The sequence below is a fragment of the Perna viridis genome, chromosome 4 (genome assembly GCF_037379345.1).
Source record: "Perna viridis isolate PV_CMFRI_1.1 ecotype Kerala chromosome 4, ASM3737934v1, whole genome shotgun sequence".
Taxonomy (NCBI): domain Eukaryota; kingdom Metazoa; phylum Mollusca; class Bivalvia; order Mytilida; family Mytilidae; genus Perna; species Perna viridis.
In genome coordinates, this window is record NC_142448.1 from 27,037,392 (window position 1) to 27,053,705 (window position 16,314).

At 35.0% G+C, this 16,314-nt stretch overlaps 1 protein-coding gene across 1 annotated transcript; it reads right to left on the minus strand.

Moving 5' to 3' along the window:
• Nucleotides 1-298: 298 nt before the first annotated feature.
• On the minus strand, nucleotides 299-14,842 carry LOC148619543 (uncharacterized). Its single transcript, XM_088579534.1, has 15 exons — nucleotides 14,673-14,842; nucleotides 13,945-14,054; nucleotides 13,266-13,366; nucleotides 12,373-12,467; nucleotides 11,949-12,061; nucleotides 11,168-11,292; nucleotides 10,313-10,402; nucleotides 6,160-6,332; nucleotides 5,629-5,724; nucleotides 4,991-5,119; nucleotides 3,713-3,856; nucleotides 2,807-2,891; nucleotides 1,749-1,852; nucleotides 1,018-1,168; nucleotides 299-522 (listed from the first exon to the last, which is right to left on the minus strand). The coding sequence occupies exons 1-15, from the start codon at nucleotides 14,763-14,765 to the stop codon at nucleotides 365-367; spliced, it is 1,767 nt and encodes a 588-aa protein (XP_088435660.1). The 5' UTR covers nucleotides 14,766-14,842; the 3' UTR covers nucleotides 299-364.
• Nucleotides 14,843-16,314: the final 1,472 nt, after the last annotated feature.

Genomic DNA, 16,314 nt, shown 5'->3' on the forward strand with positions numbered 1-16,314 from the left:
TGATTAATTCTTTATGAAAAATATGAATTCTCAACAAATACTAATCATGACAGCATTACATTTTAAATATATGATAGAATCAACAATTACATATGGCCTTAGTTAGGTAGGTTTTCAATCTAATACGCATTTACCAACATTTAATGTACTCCAATCCGAGATCAACAAGAAGAAACAGGAGACATCGACACGTGACCACTTATTGTATGTTTCTTGTTTTTTGTTTTTTTTTTTGTTTTGTTTCTTTTTTTTTTGCAAATGTCATTGAACCTTGGCTTTAACCTTGACTGAAAAAAATACAACACATTGTGCATTGGATAAAATGATTATTCATTCACAGAGATTAACATGACAATTTATTTCTTTAAAACCATATTTCTTGAAGCCTTCGCAAAAAGTCACCGTCAACGACTTTAGACAGTCCTTCAGCTGATCGCAACATTTTCGCTGGTCCTGCCACTTTGCACGATTTGGGAGCTGGTGCTCGCCCAGTTTTATAGCCCTGGAAGGTTTTTTCTAAACCTGGCGATAAAATATCCATATGTAACAGAATCCTCGGTTGTTTTGAAAACAAGTTTTTTATCTTACAATTAAGAATTTATAACATGATTAGTTTTATAGTGCAAGACAAGAAAAGCAGAAAGCAAGGATGTAATAAATTCTCACATTGCTCAGTGATTGAATCCGTGATGTCATCTGTAACAAAATACATGTTAAACATAATTTTAAGCTTTGTTCTACAATACGTAGTTAATGAACAAAATTTCCCTTAAAATTGGGGAAAATTATTTTTTTTTGCATGAAATCTTCATTTTTCACAAATTCTACCCCAAAAAATTTTTTTCGCTCGCCATTTTTAATTCTATTAACGCCCACCTTACCTAAAAACCTAGATCCGGTTTATAGAGATTACAATCCTTGCACTATACTTGGCATATTCAGAACAGTGCTTCCAAATATTGAAGCAATATTCCTATATTTTCTAAGCAGTAAGTTCATATTTAACTTCTTACATACCTGACACAGTTGGTCCTACTGGGTATCTAGGACCAACCTGATTTGGCAAAACGGGCTTTCCGAATTTTACTCTGGATGCAAAGCTCGCTAATTTACATATTGGCTTCATATCACCATAAGCTGGAGCATAGAAATTCTGCTCGTCTTCCGTCTGAATAGACAAAGGCATTTGGTACATTACAAGCACCTCGATCAAAATACGGTTTTAAATTTATTTATGCCTTGCTTAAAAGAAAATTTCATTTATATTTTCAAAATCCACATCAAGAAAATTGCTACAAAATATAGGTTGCAATGCATTGAAAAAAATGGATTGTAGAGGGTAGAATTAGTTTTAACCACGGCAGTTTTGTAAAATTCAATTTCTTATATATCAAGAGGAGTATCTAACAAATCAAGAACGGAACTTTTGTTCAAATACTATTAAGGACGTTCACATCCGCTGTTAACTTCATTTTCTACTTCAAGTTTAACTTGTACTTTTTTGTAACAAGGTCGCAAGTCCAAATGTAAATTTCTATTTTTATGTAGATAACCATTATGATGGTTTCGTTTGCTAAAGACACTTTTGTGGTAAGTTTATGAGTATGCTCAATATACACTTCCGCGAGGTAGGGCTTGGATTTTCCTCGCGGAATTGAATATCGAGCATGCTCCACTAAAGGGTCTAAGGAAACATATCCACTGTTTTAAGAGTTATATCTTGTTATATATTGTTTATGTATTGTTACCTGGATGTTGTTGGAAACTTTATACCATTCCGGGCCGTGCGTAGGGCCACTTACAAAAGTCCTGTTTACAGGATAGTACACTATGTTTTGCTCAATTCGGTTACCTAGAAGAAACATATAATGTATAAAGGAAAAAGAATATGAAAATTCAAAGACTTTACTTGACCTAGCACAGGACGTTACTCAAGCAAATGTGTTTAAGGAACAACCACATGATTTTGAAAACGCCAAACCTGGTTAAGTAGAAGTTGGATACACAAAAATGGGTATCGCCCAGCAGAGACAATGGCAAAGCTCATATTACAATTCAGCTAAAGGGAAACCCAAACTTCATTTATACCGAAAATTAATACAGGTGAGGCACGTTGGCTAGAAATGATAAAACTTCCACGAAAGATTCACGTATGTAAGTACAAAATTGGTTCCTACTTACAATAACTGGAAAGGTCAAATAAGGGAAACAAACCTTGCTTAAATACCACAGGCGCTTGGGGACAATTTGTGGTTTCTCGGTATTTTTCGTCTTTATAGTGTTCCCTTATGTGCCTCATAAGGGAACATTATAAAAATACGCGGGTTTCGACGAAAAATACCGAGAAACCACAAATTGTCCCCAAGCGCATGTGTTAAAAACAAAACAAAACAGAGATAGCAGATAAGAAATCAAACCGACGATCGAAATAAAAGCAATGTATGCTGTGAAGAAGGACCACTTGCACCAAGAGAGTAAGCATTCTCTGCTTCATAGAATCATATTGTTTAGTTGCTATGTTACGCTATTTAAAATATAATGAAATGAGATTGAATGTTCTCAGATTGGGACTGTTTTATTGTTTGTGGTCAGTAGATATAAATTTGCACTTTTATCTTAAGTAAACGACTGATTATCTGGAATGCATTTTAACTGAGTATCAACTATGTACTTAACCCAATGAGAATAAAAGAAGGAGAGTCTTTGTCAATATTCAGGTCCAATATGGATATATGGATATATGTACATTCATCATACGAACAGAAGCAAAGCTTCGAATAGAACACACCTCACTGGTGGATATTACCTTCTGGTTCATCCGGGTCATTGTTTTCGATAGCAGCGAGTTTAGGATATCGTGACCTCCATAATTGACTTTTATATGGCACTGCCTGTTCAAGTAAATTTGCAGAAATAAAATATATCAAAATTATTGAGGTACATGCACTATGACTACCAGTACATGGAACGGATCAATGTGTGTATGACAAAATTATTAGCTCGATACGTATCAAAAGGATTGATACAGTTCATTTTAAATGTTGAAGAGGTTTTTAACAAATAAGAAGGGTTCACTCACCCGCCCTGTCATTTTCACCCAAAACAGATATGAGAGGGCACGCTTCTGAATGAAGTTATGGAAAGGAAAGCCCAATCTTGGATAATTAAGTAAATTGTGGTAATTGTACTGCAAAATTCGGACAAAACGTTGTTCCAAAAAGAGTAATCAAGGGAACCAAGGTTATAGCGGTAATCAAAAGAATGTAATCCTGGGACAAAGACCAGACATGGAAAACAGACATACACAACAAAGAACATAAAGTAACTAAAATCATACATACAAAGTAACAAAAGCAAATAAGCAACTCGGACTCTGGGAGCATGGACCAGGTGCACCGGTAGGGTAAGCGTCCTCTAGGGGAAACTTATCCAATGAAGGGTAATAACAAAATTACCAAACTGATAACTCTAGGAAATATTAAAACGGAATATTTTTTAAAAATGGCAATATTAAGGTAAAAACCAGCAAGTTGGAAATCACCGCAATGGTTCTGACGGTTCAAGCATTTCAGGCAGTTCATAGAAATGGTGGGCTAGACCAGGTTTTCAAGCGCGCCAAAATGAGGTTAATTTTTTTCCGGTATATTACAATATAAACAGGCAGCATGAAATTATGATAAGAAAACATTACTAGTGAACCCCGTATACTTACATTAAGTCTTTTCGTCAGGAAGTCTGTATGTTTGTGTTGTAATCCCCTAGCGTCAACGCTTATCGAGTATTGGTGAGCACTATAGAAAACGTTGTGAAAGACACCGTTGTCCCGGCCACCTGCTATTCTGACATCGACATCGTTCTTTAACGAAACAAGTACATATTTTTTTTAAAAAGGAGCATGTAGGAAGGTAAATAAGCTTATACTTTTTTTACAAAAACTTCAATGAAGCTTCGAAAATCTACTTTCAAGACCAATTATTATTATTTCCATCTTCCAAAAAATAAAAAATAAACAGAACTCCGCAAAATCGCGTATCAAGCTTCCCGAAGTTTTTCTATTGTCTCAATTCCTTTTTACTAATCACTAGAGTTTTCGTATTTTCCAATATGTTTGGTTTAAGACGAATTTCAACACACGCATATCTCGTAAGCTAATAGATATGGGGAAAGTAATTTAAGTGAAACAGCGTTGAACCCATCCGATTGGTGGTTTTTACGGTCTTGGCTATCCTTACGGATCTCGCACGACCGCCCCTTACAGGGATTGTGTTAGTAGATGTCTGTTAGTAGTTGGAGGTAGCGAAGCACAGCCTTCGGGATACCTGACCGAAGAAATCAGTCAGAGTATGTCCTACTAGCGGCTAGGCTGCTCCCAGACCCCACGTGGGTTCGAGAGCGTTTCCCACTCTATTTGGGAGTACGTCAACATTTATGTGTGTTGAACCCAACTATCACGACATTATATAGTCCATGGTCTGGGAGAGTCCACTGTGATTCCTGCCCCCTCTCATAGTCAACCTCATGATGATATTCGTGTATTTTTCAACCTCCCATTGATTATTCGTTGTATCCTTATTAGTATAAAAATGTATATTTACTCAACTGGGTAAAAAAAACTATGGGCTCAATTGTTCGACTGTCTAAGTCATCCTGTGATAACACAAATAAAGAACGCAACATGAAGCCCATTGTCTCAGCTTGCTAGGAGTACTAGAAAAACTGTAGTTACACATCCGTTTTTTTTTAGTCAAATGTTTCCCAACTCAACCGAAAAGTTGCCTGAATACATATTTTTTCAATGTAAATCCCAAAAAACCCATTGGCGACATACTGATTGAGAGATATTAAGGTACCTGAAAATAATAATTATGGTATGCGCGGTAGGTTATCTCAGTCCACGTACAGTTTTAATGAAAATTTACTGAATGTATCTTTGAACACACCAGTTGTACCATCGGAAACCTGCTTTTTAACTTTACAATGAAAATCTTACATTGAAGAACACATTGTTCCTAATGTCAACCGAAGAGTACTGGTCATCTAACATAACCGCTCTAACATCGGCCCCTGGTACCCTTCTAACTGTGTTCTGGATATGGTTGTTCTTTATAAGGTTTCCTCTCTGCAATAATATAGTGGTTATTTATTGAGGAGCTAGGATTAACTTGATTGATATAAAAGGGTAGACCTCGACATACTTCTGATGAAAACGAACATCATTACGATCATTTGATCTTCTTGACAAAGGGTCAAATTTGACATTGGAAGTCAGAATTCTGAATCCGAATAACAAAATACAAAATATCCTGGTCCTTGCAATCAAAATTAAATGGTTGTCCCCTCCTTAAGGAGGGGATGTCAACCCAAATCGAATATCCTTCTGTAAGAACAAAATTACATTTATTTGTAAGTTCATATCAAGGTTGCGCACAAGAGCGAAGGTGTTGATCAAAAGCTTGTGTGTCTAAAACGAATATTTGAACATTTTCATTTACTTAATGTTTTTCTGTATGTGTTTATTTTTTTATTTTATGTGATTTGTTGTATTTGCTTGGTCTAGGTCTCTTGATATCCGAAATCCGATTTTGTTGTAACTGTTGACGGTCTTGACGCACTTTAAAAAATACCCACCCTAGTCCAATCTCTTCCGGACATAAATGCTCCACAATCACTAGTTTTAGAACACATTCTTGAAATATGGTTATACTCAAAATGAAAGTCATTTCCCTACAATAGTATATACATAACAGACGACATTTAATAAAAACTAGGATCATATTCAAATTCTATTCTTGTCGAAACTAGTATATGCAACCGTGACTCGGTTTGTAATTGTGGAATAGTTCACTATAGTATATGGTGTATCAGTCTCTTTATAATTTTTGTTTATTACAGAGGTCACGGCAACTACCCTATTGGTATTTAATCGATTCTTTCGGTTACAATGAAGTCATGGTTGCTAACTATATTTTTGATACATGCCTAGCATGTTGTTTGCTAGGTTTTGTCTCTATTTCTGGCATCGTCGGTTCTTCAAATTTCCAATACTTTTGTGTATAAGAGAATGCATTTCCCGTTGATTTCACATATTTAAGCTACAATAAAAACCGTTAATGAAAGTTAAACAGATACTTTTGTTTTATATATGGGGTATGTTCTTACCTCCCAACGTATACCGGTGTACGATCCATCCCATATTTTATTGTGATGTACTTTTGTTCCAACTCCGTAAAGGGATATTCCATCACTTCCGGTATAAGTCGCTCGGCCGAAGTTTGATATCAGACAATCTGCGATCTCATTTCCCGATGCCTTTAAAGTATTTCTATCACCACCTTTAGAACAACCAAGGTTAAAATGTGAAATGTCCATATTTATATATTCATTTACATGTATAGTTATTTTATAACTACAAGTAGTTCTCAGATGATGCCTTTGCACGCCAACATGACAGGAAGACAACAACAGAACCTTTGATACCGCCTTATGGTCAGCCACCCATCACCGAAACAGCGAACGAATACCCATTCTGGTTCCTGTCAAGCAGATCAACACACGTTTTCTTACGGGAGCGTATTGGGGGCAGGGTATTTCTTTTCTTAATTTGTTATATCAAATTATTTATTCGTTATATCAAATTGTTAATTTGTTATATCAAATTACTAACTTGTTATATCAAATTATTAACTATAAATTAAAAGCTGTACTCTTTTACAGAATCTGTTTAAGATTCTTTAATGGCTTCTCTGACGGACAAGATTTTTGGCCTTCCCGTATCAGACCTACAAGTTGGGCTAGCAAAACACCCTAAGCTAACTCAAGTCAATGTTCAAGTTACTGAAGGAAAACGTTCTATGTTTTCTGGTTCTTCCTCCGATCTCTCAGCTCCTCAGGAGAGGAAAGAGGGTAAGACAGGTCATACTTCCAATCTCGCCACAACCAAGTCTGGTAAGATATCCGGGAATGGTAGTTTGGTCTTTGCCCTTCAGTAATCGGCGAAATTCTCGTGAGAGGAAGGCCTTTAAAAACTATTTCTCCATTAATTCCAGTAGGAGGAAGACTAACTAATAATTTCAAATAAAAACGTAAGAAGTACTCAAGATTCTTGTGTATTGTCAGTACAGGCGGGTGACTCTTACTACAGTTTCGTATTCGTACTCCTCTTCTATCAGTGACTCCTATCTCTTTACTCAAGCGAAAAAAATTCACTTCTTTCGGAGGAAGTTTTATCCATGCTTTTGAAAAATGAAAGTTATTCAGGATATCTGTCAGATTTTCAGGGTTTTACTATAGACTTTTACTCGTACCGAAGTAAACTGATGTCTTTCATCCAGTAATATCTTTTCTAAACATTTCTTTAGTCACTTCTCAATTCACTCCGCACAAGTGTGAATAACGTTTGACACGTGTCGCGTTGCTGCATTTTTGTAAGCAATTCGGAGTATGTCCGTTCATATATCACTGGAGAAATTCCTCTGATACACCTCTTCAGTCACGACCGGACAATTTTCACAAATTTCTGGGATTCACTTGCATAGTTCCCCTTGGACGCCCACATATAAGCGCTCTTCAAAATTATCTGCTGGTATAGTGGACCACAGCCTCTGGGTTTTACCAGTTTACTCTCTTTCCTACCCATCTTCTATGGTGGTGTTCGTAGGAAAATGTTCTTCAGGGGTTCTTCCCCTCCTTTAATAACTCTTTATACATATGCCTCATGTCTGGGTTATGGTACTTTTGCTCAAGGGAAAAACCTTTTTTCGGGCATGAGGCCTCCTGCTCAAAGCAGAAACACATTAAACTGTAGGAGTTAAGGGCAGCACTCCTTGCTTTATTTCATTTCAAGGAGGAACCGACTCAAAATTCTGTGATTGTAGCGACTGAAAACTCAGTTCTTACTGCTCCACCTTGGACAAGAGAGGCCTGTATGACAGATCTTCTACAAATGTCTTGCGAAAATCCACTTCTTTTTCCGCTGCGTCCAAATGTGTTGTCTCAGTTTAAAGGAATAATTCTATATCCCCATTCTGAAAACTTACATGTTCAAGCATAATTTCTTTCCGGAGAGGTATCCGTCAGAAAAACTTTTCTGAGGTAGCTTCCATGCACATTCATAAAGCAGTCTACAGAGACCTTCTATGATGCCACGTGGGCAACCTTCAGTGATTTGTTTTCAAGACGAAAAAAATGATCTAATCATTTTCTCGTTACATCAATGAGCAGTTTTACTATTTTCTCTTTTCGAAGAAAACAATCTGGTTCATCCCACTACTAAGGGTTATAAATCTGCTATTTGTAGAACCCACATTATATCAGGAGGACCTGATTTCTTAAACAATGGCTATTAAGATTATGTTATGAGAAATTTTTTATACTGAAAGAAATAGCCAGAGAAAAACTTATTCCACAGTAGAATTTTGGTTCTTAACAGACTCCAGCTCGCTCAAATGTTTATACCCAAACTCTAAATTGTTTTTTTTTCTTGTTATGGAAGGTGTTCAGAATAGCTCAGCTAAATCTACTTCTGGGTAGCTAGTTAACACCATTCACTTGCCTTATAAAGTGTATGGCAATCATATCTATTCATCTAATATTGTTTAAACTCACGAAGTAAGATTATTACCCTCTTCTTAGACTGCTCAATACTGCTTTAATCAAGTTGTTTTAGCCTGCCGGTGCACCTGATCCATTCTCAAAGTTTTGAGTGGAGTCCGGGTTGCTCATTTACTTATTTTTCTCTCGTTATTCCATGTTTTTTTTTTCGTTGTTTTGTGAGTCTGATTTCCCTGTGTAGTCTTTATTCTTGGAATATATGTTTTTAATTTCCGCTCGAAACTTGGTTACCTTATTACTCCTTTATCTGCAGCTTTTGTGTTGTTAGAATTCGTTTACTGATTCTTACATGTATTGTTGTATCGCATACTGACAACCTTTTTTACTCTTTGGTACCTATAATAGCTGGTCAACGAATTGATTTCCGCAAATTGCTCAGTTTAAGGAGATTCTGTTATACGCTATATTCTGATTTTCTCACTTTGAAAGATTATATAACTTTTACTAACCACTATAAATTGTAAGTCTCACCTCTACGTTTTCCAACCTTTCAATCAGTCTTTTTTGAGGAAATAGAATGCGAGTTCGTAAGCTTTTCCGGTCATGAGTGATTGACCATAGAGTGGTTTCAAAGGTCTTGTTGTCTCCCTTTCGTTTAGCCTTATAGATGGACCATCTCGAAGTAATAGTGGTACGTAATTAGTTTTACTTCAAAAAATTGAAATATCATCAGATTGTTTTTTCAAAGAAAAGAACGGAGGCCTTGAAGTATTGTACTACATAAAAACCAGGCATGGGGTGATTCATCATATCTTAAGATAATCAATGAAATTGTATAAATGCATTTGTTATGTCCTAAAAAAACAGCTCTTCCTATGTTCTTCGATTTGATACTTATCGTTAAATATTTTTTGATTGGTTAAAGTGTAAAAATTCTGGCGGGAAGTAGAAAAACATAACCAAAATCAAACTGTTAATATCTCCAGTGGGCAACTCTCACTTCAACTTTTATTTTTGAATACAGTTTCTATGAGGCCTACTGAAAGAATTTCCAATAAAAATATAGGGGATCTCCTACATATCTAGAAATATATTTTACTGGTTATATGTAAAAATTCTGGGAGAAATTTCCCAATACTTTTTCTGTAGTAGAACATCATAAAATTTTAAGTTTTAATATCTCCAGTGGACTATTTTTATATACACTTATATTTCCTAATAAAGTTTCTATGAGGCTACAGAACGATTTGCAATAAAATAATATTTGGGATTTATAAATGCATGAATCACCCATTATAAGCCTCTGCTTATTTTAGGCAGGGCTGTACTTAAATAGCTTGCGTTGGATTTGTTTAAAACTCACTCATATCAGACGCCATTGCAGTTAATACAAAATGATGGAACATATACAACATTTGTTACTGAATTACATTCACTGACACTTTACACATACATAAGAATTCTGTAAAGATGTTTGGTGAAGTGAAGAAAGCAGAGAGATTGAAGAGAAATAGCCACCTTAGGTTGTATAGGAAAATAGGAATGGAAGGAAAATTTTGAAGTGTATTGCAATAACTTATTATGTCTCTCAATGCCATGGCAACCTCATTCTCCGCTATAAAGCATATTTTGGTTGTTCATGGGTGTATTGATATCATGTTAGCAAAAAAAAATCTGAATATTTTTAAATATAACAAAATATTTGGGTGCGACTGATACTTAAATGGACCTGTACTTAAAGGTATGTTATACATTAGTTTACCTCTAATATCAATGCCACCATCAGTATTCCTGATTTCAGATTGTGTTATTTTCACATCAGTGCTTTTTGATAGTACCATACCAAAAGACCCTGGAATACAAAAAAGACACAATGTCAATAATTTCAACAACGGTCATTTTCCAATAGAAAGTTCTTTTTGCATTTCGTTAAAAGGCATCAGTAAGAGGTTGCGTTCTATTAGTTTTGATCCTCCTAAAAAGATTAATTGTCTAGAAACATTTGTTATGTCTTTTTTTAAAATCTATTGTTTGCAATACATATATAAGAAATATAACTGTTTTGCTTCAAATACCATTCTGATACATAAAATCATGTTCATTTCTGGGTCACGATTTCATCATTTTAGCTATTTCAGAAATCTGCTATGTTGTTAAACGAAACGTAATGCAATGGTCTATTTACGCCTTGGATGGAAGCACTGATTAAGTAAAAGAATTTTCAGAACAATGTATAAACATTACAAATTATACTTATTATGCTTATCACAAAAAAATAAAGAAAACTAAATCTCGTTTAAAATTTTAAATTAAAGAATATACACATTTGTATGTAAATTGTTCGGAAGCATCGGTACTTATTTTCCGCTTTTATCAGTGGAACCTTTCAGAAGCGTCTTTACTCTAGGTTCGCTGGCACATTTCGGAAGAATCTGCAAGCTTATTCCATTGGCGCCTTTCGGGGACGTATGTAAATATTTGTTGTAGGGTCATCTGGAAGCGCGCGTACCTTTGATTTGCAGGAAAGCTATCGTTATAAAGATGATTCGGATCCACGTATTATTCAACTCTACCAATACATGTAGATATAAAAGATAATGTCGTTTGTTTTACTTACCTAAATTCTGAATCCTCATTTTCGTAAAGGATATCTTATTAATATCGTTGCCTAGAATACCAAAATGTCGACAGGTCTCCACTGTAAACGCTTCCAATACTATGTTAGAAGAGCCGTCAGTTATTCTAAAATTGAAAGAACATAGATCAAATTTTATATGTTAAAAACACGAACTGCAAAGCGCAATATTTATGTGAATTTTGAAGCCCTTATTTAAGCTTTTCAGATTTTTAACGGCAAAGATATTCTATTCAAGAAAACTCCGTCAGCTTTACTAAAAGGCGACTAAATAGTGCTCAGAACCCTAGCCGGAGGCTAGGGGGCTCTGCCCACAGAGCAACTGGGATGTGTGTCCCAGGTGGTGGAATGGGGTACCCCTGGCATGTTACATGCTGGGGTTGTCAGGCTATAATACGGAAAACCTGACCGCAAACCATAGTGGTGCACCGTGTTGGGAAAGATGCCACGTTCCTCGCACGTTAAAGAACCCTACTGTGGTATTCTCCCGGAGTAGGAACCATAGGGCTCCGCCAAAGGAGGCTAAATTGTCCGACCCTACCCACCTCTCCCTATTTCCAGCGGCAATCAAAATTTGTCGACCCCATTATCCTTGTGTCCCATCCATTTTTCATTTCATCATCATCTCATGTTCATTTTATCATCAATTTCATGTTCATCGTCTGAATATAGCTGAAATATTGCTGCTCGGACGTTAAACCCCGACAAACAAATCAAACGTCATAATAGCAACATGTAACAACTGGATTTATCTTATACTTACTGTATACAATTGTCGATGATAGATGCTTGAATAATATCGTTTTTGTTGTAACCGGCATTTTTCAATGGCCATACGTATAGGTTTTTCGTCTTTCTGTCAACGTAATATTCGCCCTAATTATAATAAAAAAGAATCTTCGCTTGATAAAGGTTTCGTAATTAACTCTTGGTTTATGTACATAATTTTTATGTACTTGGGTAGCTCGAATGTGAAGGAATAGAACCAGGGACGTAATCTTGGCCATGGCGAATGAAGATGAAAAAAGTACGGCTATTAACATATTATTTTAGATAACATTTACATGTACACTATGTTACAGCTTCATTATTAAGTTACTCCCCGCCAAAAAAAAACAACAAAAAAACTTCAATAGTAACACTGAAGCAACACTGTGATGTAATTGTATGATGTTTTGAAGACTTACCGGTTGGTCTAGCTCGGACAATACATTGACAAACCTAAAGTAACCACCCTGTTTATGATAGTTACTGGATTTCGGGTCTTCACTGTTATAGTGACCTATAATAATGAAGTACGAGATTTAATTCTGCACGAGATGTCGGATGAGTGTAACGTTGAAATATTTACCAAGGTTCAAAACTTTTTGATACAGGGAAAACGCTTCAAATTAACAAACTAAATTACATACTTACTTCTTTTGAATAATTGAATAATTTTTAAAATTGCTTATGACCTGAATAAATACTTAGAGCATTAAATATCAACCTCTTCACTTTGCACCTAACTCGCCAAATGCACGTTATAAACACTAGAGCACTACTTCCTTGAGCTATGCTTTATATCAATGATATCATTATTATTCATGATTTCAGGAGACGAATTTATATAAGACTTTAAGTCTTTGTTTCTGAATCCTGTAGTTAATTTGCTAAAGTACATTTCATTCTATTGTTTTACTTAATAAATATGTTTAAACTAATTTTGTCGCCTTGTCCATCAAGTCTGCATGACATTTATTCTTAAATTCATGCTGATTCAATAACTTTTTTTTTCTTTTAAACCCAATATTTACATCTTTTTTTTTAAAGATTTAATACTGGAGAATTTCTAGATTTTAGTGTGCGATTCTACTCATTTGTGCAATTACTTTTCATGTTGCTAGTATTTTCTCTGTTTAATTTTACATTTTTGACTAAACCTCTTACAGTGCAAACTCAAAGCAAGTCTAAATCAGGCAAAAAAAACCAGGTCACTTTATACCAGGTTCTTTGCTTTTTCTGAACATATATACATGTATAAACCAGGTACCTGTCTGAATGAAACACGTCATTATATTAAACAGATTTCACTACTTACCTTCCCTCAAACCATACATTGCTGGTTCAGATAGTGTTGCCTTTTTATCTCCTGGATTTAGACTTGTTACCTTATACGCCTTGTCAGCCCAGCTCCAATACCTATATTGTTTTATAAAAGTATGTCAACCAAATAAAACATCCGGGGGTTTGAATTATTTCTCTGGAAACTGAGAATAATGAAAAATAACAAATATACACCAACAATTGCAAGAGGCTGCATCGTTTAGTTTTACCAGAACCTGACCGTTTCGGGGTCCAATACAATCGCAAATTCTTGAAGTTTTTTCTGGTTTGTGACAGATATTTCGAGCAATAGTGTAAGAGCAAGAACAAAGTAACTTTACAAATTTTGAATCCGTTATCAAAGAATTATATTTGATTGTCCCTCTAGAAAATAGTAAAACGACCATAAATTTGTGTAAGTTGTCTAGTTGATGTAGAAAGTTTTACCATCAACTTTATAAGATTTATCATTTGATTCGTTACTTGTATCCTATGAAGTAGAATGTGTCCATGAACATTTAAAATGTCGCTTTGACAAAAATATTTTCCGTAGCAGGTGAAACAGGTTACCAAAAATAATTCTGACAATGTTTCTCAAACACAACAAGGTCCTATAAACACGACCTAACCTTCATGAAGACCATGATTAACCACTAAATTGACTCGTGGCTTACCAAAAACCGTGCGCCCAAACGTCTTTTTCATTTTTCCACGTCTTAGGCGCATCTGAATCAAATTGAAATGTTTTCTTGTCCTTGGACGGTTTAAGAATGTTGATGTAGTGCTTAAAATAGATAAAACTATTAACTTAATAAGTATATGACATTCTTGTAAAGAACAATATGATTTCCATTGGATAATATCCCCATTTAATCTTCGCTTTCGTCGGTTATAAAATCAGTCCCCCCCCAAAAAAAAAAAACCAAAAAAACAAACAAAACAAAACAAAAAACAAATATACGAAACTTTGTTGTATTACTATATTATACAACTGTATGTATCTGAAACCCGAAAATATGGTTGCAAAATAAAAAATAGATGATAAAAAAATGTAAAAGAGCCATAAATGTAAAGGTTCGTATTGTTTTTTTTTTTTTTTTTTATTTAATATATATAATAATGAATTCCGTGTGTAGCGACTACCTTTTTGTTTCTGCCGAAGGTGACTCCAAAGGGAACCGGGTTATTGATGCAAAATACAATAGACACAAACATATTTTGCTCTCTTATTAAACTGGAGCGTATAACAGCCTTTTAAACCTCCGTTACAACCATTTACAGGTATCTCTCGAGTTGCAACATGCTCTTTATTTAAAGAGGGTACAAAATTCATTTCTAAACTAGAAGAACGCAGACTTTATCCCACCATGGTTAAAGAAAAGCAGTAATCTAACATGCTAACCTCATTCGGATATCGAGCCAATGTCAGAGCTTCACTGTTTTCAAAAATTTCCAGAGGAGCAACACGCTTAGTATAGTATCCATAGCCGGACATTGTACCTAGATCTGTGATTCCAACGCTTGGCAGCGTCACTTGTAAAACCTAGATAAGAAATATATACAAATTTTAAAATGATACAAGGCACCCAGAACCAGGATGTTTATACAGGATTTATGATTAATTGTTTTATTCCTATTACCGTTATCACAAGTAACAATTTTTTTTTCACAACACTGTCACTGTCAACATTATGTAAGAAGTATTTTTTCACATCACTGTCACTGTCAACATTACTTAAGAAGTATTTTTTCACACCATTGTCATTGTCAACATTACGTAAGAAGTATTTTTTTCACATCACTGTCACTGTCAACATTACTTAAGAAGTATTTTTTCACACCATTGTCATTGTCAACATTACGTAAGAAGTATTTTTTTCACACCACTGTCACTGTCAACATTACGTAAGAAGTATTTCTCACACCACTATCACTGTCAACATTACGTAAGAAGTTTTTTTTCACACCACTGTCACTGTCAACATTACATAAGAAGTATTGTTTACCTTTGATTTTGAGGCAGATGGAATTCTTTGTAAGGCTCCTTTGTCGGTGACTTTTGTGAATTTGGTCGGATTAATCAACTTTCCTCCAACCTATAAAAAAAAACAATCGAAAGTTTTGTTTAATTCTTAAATTATTTTCTTAATGTCAATTTATTTATTTAATAAGATTCTGCTAGTTACCAGCTTAAATCGAGGTATACTTTTAATAGCATACGTTTTGAATTACTAGTAGGAAGACTAATTCTCTCGCGATATATAAAACGGATTACTTAAGACATTTCTATATGTACGATTTTTAAATGTACGAGAGCCCAAAGAGCTATTTTCATTATTACGCGTGACTTGCAAAAGTTCCGCGTTATAACAATTTTTTTTTATCATTTTACGAATATGAGCTCAATGGGCTTTCGTAGAAATGCATTGAATACAACAGTACATAAGTAACTGATTATTTTTCCCACAGATATTGTACATTGTCGTTTCATCTATATAATACTACTAAAAAGATCGAATACGTTTGTGATATGAGGTATAAATGTAGTGTTGTGCATTTCCCAAATTTGTCTCTGAAACAATCTTTTTTTATACGGAAAACGCGATTTTTTGGGAAAATATCCCAATTCGGAGACCGTCATTGGTCCGTGTGTTATAATACGCTGTCGTATGCTCAATCGGAACTACTCGGCCATTTCTGCTACACTAAAAAATAATCTCGGATGCAAAAAGGAGAACTTCTTCTTGAAAAAAAATGCCGAAATTGTAGTCATACGCGACTCAAAATAGTACGTTCCACCGGGTGGCACTAAAAAATTTGGTTAAATATCACTAGAAATAAAGAACAATAACTAATGTCAAGAATTTGGCGCGAAGCGAGGAGCTAGGAAAAAAAGGTAATGGTAAAAAAAAAATCAACCAGTAAAACTATAAATTTAGAATCGGATCGGTAAAATTTCTGACAGATTCTTTTGCCTAGTGCCTCCGAGGTTTTTTTGTTGAAAGGCTGAAGAGTTCCGATTGTCGCATGCTCAATCGACGAAC

What these genes read in the sequence shown, in the direction of transcription:
- LOC148619543 (XM_088579534.1), bottom strand. Translation starts at nt 14,765, where the DNA reads ATGTCCGGCTATGGATACTATACTAAGCGTGTTGCTCCTCTGGAAATT. An exon ending in CCGGAAGAGATTGGACTAGG is followed by an intron (nt 5,120 to 5,628) that starts GTGGGTATTTTT and finishes ATATTATTGCAG; the next exon opens with AGAGGAAACCTTATAAAGAA. An exon ending in TCCTGACGAAAAGACTTAAT is followed by an intron (nt 2,892 to 3,712) that starts GTAAGTATACGG and finishes TTACTTGAACAG; the next exon opens with GCAGTGCCATATAAAAGTCA.